The sequence below is a fragment of the Microtus oregoni genome, unplaced genomic scaffold, assembly GCF_018167655.1.
Source record: "Microtus oregoni isolate MIOR12 unplaced genomic scaffold, Mior012 000028F_ref0000031, whole genome shotgun sequence".
In the NCBI taxonomy this organism is placed as follows: Eukaryota; Metazoa; Chordata; class Mammalia; order Rodentia; family Cricetidae; genus Microtus; species Microtus oregoni.
The window spans coordinates 24,640,452-24,649,410 of record NW_024543087.1 but is presented as its reverse complement, the minus strand read 5'-3'; the positions used below and the strand labels follow the sequence as shown (position 1 = coordinate 24,649,410).

At 44.5% G+C, this 8,959-nt stretch overlaps 1 protein-coding gene across 2 annotated transcripts in view; it reads left to right on the top strand.

Annotated features, from left to right (window-relative positions):
* Positions 1-8,959, top strand: part of Cep70 (centrosomal protein 70) — a 53,390-nt gene continuing 44,431 nt past the window's right edge. The window contains exons 1-3 of one of the 2 annotated variants that reach the window (XM_041677209.1): positions 1-103; positions 2,302-2,399; positions 8,366-8,488. In XM_041677209.1, coding sequence (XP_041533143.1) covers positions 2,391-2,399; positions 8,366-8,488 — 132 coding nt within the window. In that variant the 5' untranslated portion in view covers positions 1-103; positions 2,302-2,390. The other variant, XM_041677210.1, reaches the window with a different exon arrangement.

The following is an 8,959-nucleotide window of genomic DNA, read 5'->3' as shown; positions in this document are numbered from 1 at the left end:
CGACGACTTGGGCTCGATTGGTCAGCCTGGCTGCGCTAACGGACGCGGAGGCGGGGCCCAAGCCGCGGGGTGGGCGCGCTGCTAGCTGCAGGCGGCTGCGGAGGTGAGTGGCCCTTGGGGTCGCCGAGGCCGTCGCGGGGTCCCCTCTCAAGAGCACGCCCCAAGGTGTCCTTTCCGGAGTCCCGACCGTCTCCCTGACCAGCCAGGGCCCCCAGGGCTGCTAGGTGCGGGCTGGGAGTCGCGCGTGCAGGGCCGAGCGTGGACCACCCTACGGGAGCCCGCCTGACACTCCGCGTGGCTCGCTTCCCACTCCGCTCCCCACCCCCGGAGCCCCTGCTCCTGTCCGAGTGAACAAGGTGAGCCACCCGGTAGAGGAGGCAGGACCTGGAGCTTAGAATCGTACGTGGCGCCGGCTGTGTTTGGGGTTAGTTGTGGGTCCTCAGGACTGAGTTTGCTCCAGCTCGCTTTGCCGCGCTGTCTAGTGACTGCGATTTGGAGCAAAGTGCGAGATTGCGGAGTCAGGGTAGATGTGGACCCCTCCCTCCTGTCAGACTCATTACAAATTCAGGGGGAGATCCGCTTTTAAGTAGAGTCCACATTGATTGATGTGAAAAATTACCACGAAGCCTAATCAAGGTTCCCATTGCCTTCAACCAATTAATAAAGTTTGTGTGTTCACGCGACAGCTGGGGCGAACGGAGGACAACCTCAGGTGTGGGTCCTTGCCTTCCACCTTGTTTGGAACAAAGTCTTTCGTTTTTCTGCATCCTACCCCGGGGCTAGCGAGGAGAGCGACAGCATCCTCCTTCCATCTGCCCACGGGAGTGCTGGGATTACAGAATTCTCGATTTCTGTGGATTCTGGAGATTGTATCTCCAGCTTTCTAGCGGCAAGTGTCTATACCTACTGAGCCATCTTTATTTGTAATCATACCTTTCTGCGCTGCAGGCGCTGGTTTCCACCTTCTGCATCGCATGGACTTTTGTTTTTAGTCTATTGTCAAATACACATGCTCCCCCATCTTCCCTTGGGAAAGAAATTTGATGAGACTCCGTGCTGTGTTGATGAGGCAGGGTAGGAAGGAGTTTTCCAGAGTTTTTTTCCTCAGCCCAGGACAGGCCAATTCTGGCCTTTCTCGTCATCTGGGATGGAATGATCTGAGATGATCTCCAGTCCTAACTCCCTCTTTAATTTCAGAACAGTAAACAGCAAGTTGCAATATTATTGGGAGTTGTTTTATCTTTAATTTTTAATTTTTTCTGCACAATCGCAAAGCTCAGGCTGAGGATGACCTTGAGTTCCTGACCCTCCTACCTTCAAAATGCTGGGATCACTGACAGACCCTGTCTCGGAAAAAACAAAACAAAACAAAAAAAGGAACTAGCTTTCTAGACTAGGCTGGCCTTGAACTCACAAGATCTGCCTGCCTGCCTCTGCCTCCTGAACACCGGGATTAAAATTGTCTGATACCGTGCCTGGCTTCTGGCTTCTTTTTTTCCCCTTGAGAGAAGGTCTTACTTTGTAACCTAGGCTCTCTGGAACTCATGATTCTCCTTTCTGAGACCCCAAAGTTGGGGATTATGGCATGTATTTTTTCCTTTTTAACACTTGGCTCTATTTGCTTCATACTTAACAATTTCTATTCTTTACCCCTCCCTACTCCAGCAGTCTGAGGTGTTAGTGATACTCCTTAATGCTGTAGCTTCTGCCTTAGTCCTAGGATGAGTTTGTTTTCTTCCTGAGATTTCAGGGTTCCCAACCTGTGTTCTGTTAATAGCCTGAGGTGGGACTACTGCAAATTATTGGCATATTTGCATTAATAGGTAATACTTTCAAGGCTTCGGTTAATTTGTTTTATTAATTTGAAATGTGCTCTTGAGAAAGCTTACAGATTTCACTATGACTCTTGGAAGAACAGGTACAGAACTCAGAATGTTGGGGGACACTTGATCACAGGTGTAGACAAGTGCTGGGCTTCCTGCTATTACCTGAGAGTTCACAATACACTTGCAAGTAAGAATGACTACCCTTGAAGCCACCAATCAGAATGATAGATTAGGATATCCAGCACATGTTTCAACAAAGAAACGGGAGAAGGGATAAGAGAAAAGGAAAGGGGAGGTCTTCTGATGAAGAGCTTTGGAGCGTTCTTGTTACTGCAGTTTTTTAGGCTTTGGTTCCATGGTTATCTGTTCCATGGATACCTGCCTTGTTAATAATGCAAGACCATTTTTAGTGACAGACATTTTTAGTGAAAGACTTTCATTTAAAGTCTTTGGCTTGTATCTTTTTGAAACCTAGATCAAGATCCAGTTTCGGGCATGAGACTCATTGGGTAATCGTTTGAGATCAACTTGGCTGACCAGGTGTAAAGTGCAAGAGGACTCAAAATGACTGAGGTATGTTCAACGTGATGGACGACTCTAGACTGTTCCCAATTTAGGGAGATAGCAAACAAGGTTTATTGTGCTAGATGATAAGTTATGTTTTTCTTCCTTTTGAGTATCTGATAATTCTGTCAAGTAATATTGATAGTTTAACCTCAGTAAGAAAACTGAAGTTCCACAAAGTTAACCAACTCTGCCCTGCTGTGATGAGCTGGCACAACTCAGTGCTCTTTGCGTATTTAGTTTTCTAATCCTTGCAATACTTCTGTGAGCTAAGTGCTCCTCCTCCTCTTCTATGAAGAAATCAAAGCACAGAGGGATTGTTTTCCCCTGTTGTGTGTTGGACTCCCCAGGCCGTCTGGTTGTGTGCTAGCTTTCTTTTGGTTAGTCTTGCCTTAACTTTTTTTTTCTGTAATGATTTGGCAAACCTGTCTCAAGTGGCTGACTGGGAGGGAGCTCTTTTGCTTATACCGAAATCTTGGATCCCTTAGTGTTGACATCCCTGAGTTTGAGCCCTGGACTCTAAACCTTGAGGACTGGAGGCTTAGGGCCCCAAGCTTTCAAAGCCTTGTAAAGCCAGCAGCGAGCAGCTCCAGTCACAGCTCTGGAGCTGTGGCTCTTTAACCTGTGCTCTTGAACACTCCTCGTACCTGGGACTTGCAGTTCTCATAGCTGCGGCTCCTGCCTTCAGTTAGTCAGTGTCTCTCAACTTTTATAACACACCACTGTCTTTTGTGGCTTAACATCTTGCTCTTTCTGCCTTTGGGTGCTCTCTGGAGCTCTTCAGCTGCTTTCTTGTGTGATGTTCTGGTCACGTCCTTGGCTTGCAGTGGCTCAGTGGAATTTTTCACTGACTCTTTAGTCTTACTTAGCTCGTGGTGGCTTTCAGAAACTTTTCAACTGTTTCTGCCAGAGCTAGAAGCTTGGGAATTTTGTCTCATCTTTGTGTAACCAGTTTAATTAGATCTTCCTGTGATTAAAGTCTACAAGTAGGCAAGAGATCGTTTGAGAGAAGACTTTATTGAGCTTAATATTGCAACATGGGGCAATGTTAGCTCATAGGAGGGAAGCCTCTTGCCTGACTGACTAAAATGGCTTGTTTATGTAGCTGGAAGACAGGCCTGCCTTGTTTGGATCTGGACTGTAATTTTACCAATTTTGGTGATTGGTGCTATTAACTTGGCAGAATCTAGACTCACCTGGGAGACTGGCTCTGGGCATGCCTGTGGGGAATTATCTTAATTACATTAATTGTGGCGAAGAGCCCACCTGAGCAGGGTGGTGTCACTCCCTGAATAGAATACCGCATCCTACAAGCGGAGAAAGGGAGCAGAGTAGCATGCTTATATTCAGTTCTGTTTTCTGACTATGGATTTGATGGACCAGCTGCTTTAAGCTTCTGCTGCCTTTGCCTTGCTGCCATAATGACTTGAAATGTGGGTTAAAATAACCCTCATCTCTCTTAGTGATTTTTTTTTTTTGAGAAAGGGTCTCACTGTGTGTCCTTAGCTGACCTGGAACTTGCTAAGCAGACCAGGCTGGCCTCAGACTCAGAGAACTCTGCCTGCCTTTGTCTCCTAAGTGCTGGGATGAAAGGTGCACACTGTCATGCCCATCAACAAGTTGCTTTTAAAAGTATATCACAGGTGTTACATACCTTTCGTCCCAGGACTTGGGGCAGGCCAGGGCTACATAGTAAGACTCTGTCTCAAAAGACACAAAACAAAAACTGTTTACAAATCAGATGAAGGTATTTACTTGTTTATTGTATTGCGTGCCCACATGTTTATGCTACTGCGCTTGTGGACATCAGAGGACAACCTCGTTGGACAAGTTGGTTCTTTCCTTCTGCCTTATGTGTCCTGGGTTCATGGACTCAGGTGTTAGGCTTGGCCTCGAGTGCCTTAACTCACTGAGCCATCTTGCTGGTCCCTAAGTTGCCTTTGTCAGAGTTTTTTATCAAAGCGCCGGGAAAAGAAATTAAGAGACCAATCATACCCCACAGCTGCTGCATAATTCTAGGTCCGTTGATCACAAACCTATCTGCACCGACCGTAATCCTCTACTAGGAACCATTCATAAGCCGTGTGTCGTACCAACCACAGCTTCATTGCTCCCTCCTCCATCCTGAGTGAGAAGAGCAGCGGAGTGGTCAGAGTCGTCTAGAGTTACACAAGCTTTTCTTGCCTGGAATGCAGTCTTGAATAGCCTTCTGAAGCTGGATGATTTTTAGAAAGACCTCCAGAAACGGTTGACACTCTAACAGCATACTGCCATGGTCTTTGCACTGAAATAGTTTCCTCAGAGTGGTTTGATAATAACTTGGCTGCCCTGATGATAGTTCAGGTTGACTTCAAAGAAGCTGATTTATTAGGAGTAATTCCCTACTCAAGGTAGCTAGGCACAAAGAGTTTGACAACGGTCAGTTAAGAGGTGCAGTGGTTCCTTGCTAACTAAAGGAAAAATTAAAGGATGTTTATAATAAAGACCTATCATTAGATTAACTTTTTTTCTTTTTTTTTTCCCAAGATGGTTTCTATGTATATCCTTGGCTGTACTAGAACTACTAGCTCTGTAGACCAGGCTCCGCTGTGGGATATTTGATCACACTGTGAAACCCGAGATTGTTTTAATAAAATCAACATTGAATTAGAGGGTGGAGCAAGCAAATAGTTGACAGACATTAGCCATGGTGAATATGCAGGAAGCAGGAAGATGGATAGAGAGATGCGTAGGAAGTATGCATAGGGAAGGTCAACTGGTTGCTTCTCAGCCTTTCTGAGCTAGCAGATTTTCACGCCAACATCTGACTTCCAAGTCTTTATTGGTAAATAAAACAATAGAGACTTAGTTAAAAAACTACATTTCATGGCAGACTGGTGCAGGGCCTCAGCCACAGATGGAAGTTAAAATATCAGTGGATTCAGATGCGGATACCAAATTGACAGAAAAACACCACTCTACCTCCAGAGTGCTGGGATAAAGGTATGTACCACCACTGCCTGGCAAACTTTATTTTTTGTTTTTCAAGACAGGGTCTCACGTAGTCCCTGGTGGCCTTGAACTCACGATGTAGTGAGGATGGACACTGAGCTCAAAGAGGGTGTTGGATTCCTTGGAGCTGCAATTACAGGCAGCTGCGAGATGTCTGACATGAGTGCTGTGAACCAATCTCGGGTCCTCTGGAAGAGCAAGTGCTCTTGACTACTGAACCATCTTTTTAGCCCCAGCAATATAGTTCTTAACTGAGCACACTGAGTAATGGGCCAACCCCTATGTGAATGTCTATAGGTCCCTCTGTCTAAAATACCCAAGGTCCTTTTGTATGAGGAAGGTGTTGCTTTGACAGTGATTCCCATAATCCTTTTGCCTTTGTAGGTAATAACTTTTTTTCCTTCTCTTTTATGTCTTGGCTGTATTTATTTTGGCTTTGCTCTAAAAAAAAATGTGAACTCATTGTATTTGGTTACAGAAAGCTTTTTATTAATTAGAATAAAATGGTTCTTGACCTCTTGTCAAGGATGCTGTCTTAGGGTTTCTATTGCTATGAAGAGACACCATATCCTTGGTAACTCTTTTAAAGGAAAACATTTAATTGGGGTGGCTGACTTACAGTTCAGAGGTTCAGTTTATTCTCATCATGTGGGACGTGGCAGAGTGCAGGAGACATAAGTAATGGAGCATAATGAGGAAATACTGGACCAAAGCAAACTCTGTTTCTCTGGCCTGTCCCTCATGAGTGCTGGGACTATAGGCTTTTACCATGCTACAGCCCAGCCCACTTAGGCAGTGCTGGGGTCACAACCCAGGACTTGGTCTGTGCTGGGTTCTCTGGCGGTGGAAGAAGCCCTGAGTGAGTGTGTGTTTTGACATGAGCAAAGCCTGTTGACTGAATGGCCATGGGACATAGGTGCCTCTGTTAGCCATGTAGGCCAGGCTAAAGGGGATGGCAAAGCTTTCCCCAGATGTTAGGAGTTGTAATACTTGGTTATGAAAGATTAATCAGTGTGTAATGAATAGTAACTGGGGTGTCCTCCACTTATCTTTAGTTTGAAACCGCTTACCTACTACAGCTACCCCTTCCCCCTGTGCTGTACCTAATAAATGCTCCGAGGTTCCAGGTTGTGGCAGTAGTACTAGGGAACCCTACCAGATCCTAGCTTCACTGAATGCATATCTATGTGTCTGTCCTTTATTTCCTCACTGCCCCAGCCAGGTTTCCAAGACTCAAGTCTTGAGTTGAGGTCAAGGCAAAGCTAGCTACATTTCTAGCCCACTTCTTTTTAAGGACAAATTTCTCAGCAGATCTATAATGCCTGGTTTACATGACATCTTGGAACCTGCAATAATTCTAGTAGTGACAGTATCACTATCTTATCCCTTCTTGGCATGGATGGTTGATTTGCTGCTGTTTGTACTTACTGTGCCTTCTTGGGGATCTTTCCTGACCTGGTTCATTCTCCCTTCATACTTCCTGCTAGCTAGGAACAGAAGTTTTCTTTGTTTTTGTTTTTTGTTTTTCAAGACATGGTTTCTCTGTGTAGCTTTGGTGCTGGTCTTGGAACTAGCTCTTGTAGACCAGGCTGGCTTTGAACTCACAGAGATCTCCCTGCCTCTGCGCTGGGATTAAAGATGTGTGCCATCACCGCCTGGCCTCAGTTAGAAGTTTTAAGGTAAGCAAGTTCCAGATTCTATGATGCTAATGAATATGATTTTTTTGCCACTAGAAAATTTTATCTCTGTATCAAAGAAATTGAGGAATCCCCCGCTCCTGCCGAAATGGCAGTCTTATATTGCAAGAGTGATGATAAAGTAGACTATGAACTTGTTTGTTTTTATTTTTTTGTGGGCCAAACAGAAACTCTTCTTCCCAGTTTCTGATCTACTAAGAAATGAAGGCTGCCTAACAAAGGGATCCTGGTCCCTCCTTGTAACCCAGTGAATGTTAGCAGTTCAGGAGCCTCACAGCCCTTTCAAAATATCTTGGACTGGGCATGGTGGCACAGGGTTGTAATCCCAGCACTCAGAGGCAGATTCTCTTGGAATTCAAGGCCAGCCTGGTCAAATTCCACATAGTGAGACAACATACAGAAACCCTGTTATTCTTGTATGTATGTATGTTATTTCTCTCATTCGGTATATCAAAAACTAAAATGCTATATTTCAGAGAACAATATAAGATAGGATTTATTCAACTAAATCTACTATAAGCATGTTATCTACGAAGTAAAAATTTTGATATTTGCTCTGTAAAAATAGTGGATTTTTCTTTTCTTTTTTTGTTTTGTTTTGTTTTGTTTTGTTTTGTTTTGTTTTGAGACAGGGCTTTTCTGAATAGCCCTAGCTGTCCTGGAACTCACTTTGTAGACCAGGCTGGCCTCAAACTCAAAGGTCCACCTGCCTCTGCTTCCCAAGTTCTGGAATTAAAGTTTTACACCACAACTACCTGGCTGTGGATTCTTTTAAATAGGATTTTGGGGGCAAAAGTATTAAAAGACATTTTAAATATATATTGTTTGCTTTGTGGCAGGTCTCTACATAGCCCTAGTTCTGGAACTCACTGTGTGGATCAGGAAGGTCTTAAACTCATAGATCCACTTGCCTCTGCCTCCTAAGTGTTGGGATTAAAAGTATGGCAGCACACCCAGTAAATATAGAGTGTAAGCATGAGGATTAATTAAGAAGAAGAGAGGCGCTCTGGAGAAAGTAATATACACCAGAGCACATGCTGTGGGTTTGTCTAAGAGAGTGCGCCCTACATATAATTCCTTTAACTTTGTGTTTAAGAATGACTTTGAAGTTCTGCTCCTCCTGCCTCCCCCTCCCGAGTCCTTGGATTATAGGCGGGCACCACCACACTAATTTTATGCAGATTTGGAGACTGAGCCCAGCATTGCGTGATAGAGAGGCACTCTACCCGCTGAACTACATCCCCAGACTTCTTTAACGTCTAATGCACTTTTTCTTTTTTCACTTAGGGAACTCAAATTTTTTTATCGCCGATCTTTACTTTGGATTCTACAAAAGAAACGATGCCTCCAGCAGCCCCTGAAGCCCAGGACTCCAATCAGTTATTAAACAGACTCCTGATTGAAAAACAGGTAAACTTAAAATAGTTTAGGTCACTGTTGCTCAAAGTACCAAAAGAATGCTAGGTGTACACATAGAAAATTCTGACATGTTTTTTTTTTTTGCATTTATTTATTTTTGTATATGGTATGTATAGATTAGAGGAAACCTTGCGGGAGTTAAGATTTTCTTTTTTTCCCTTGTGAACCTCAAGACCACACTTGGTCTGTCAGGCTTGGTAAACTCACTGAACTTCTTGTTGGCCTGAAATTCTGACTTTAAAGATTGGTTGGTGGGACTGTGAGATGGCTCAGTGGTTAAGAGGGTGTACTGTTCTTCTATAGGCCCTGAGTTCAAGTCCCAACACCCACATCATGCAGCTGCCAACTAATTGTAAGTTCGGCTCCAGGGAATTCAACCCCTCTTCTGGCCTCTGCAGGCACCTGCACTCACTTGAACATACACCCCTCACTCTACCCCACCCCCAAACAATACACAAGTAC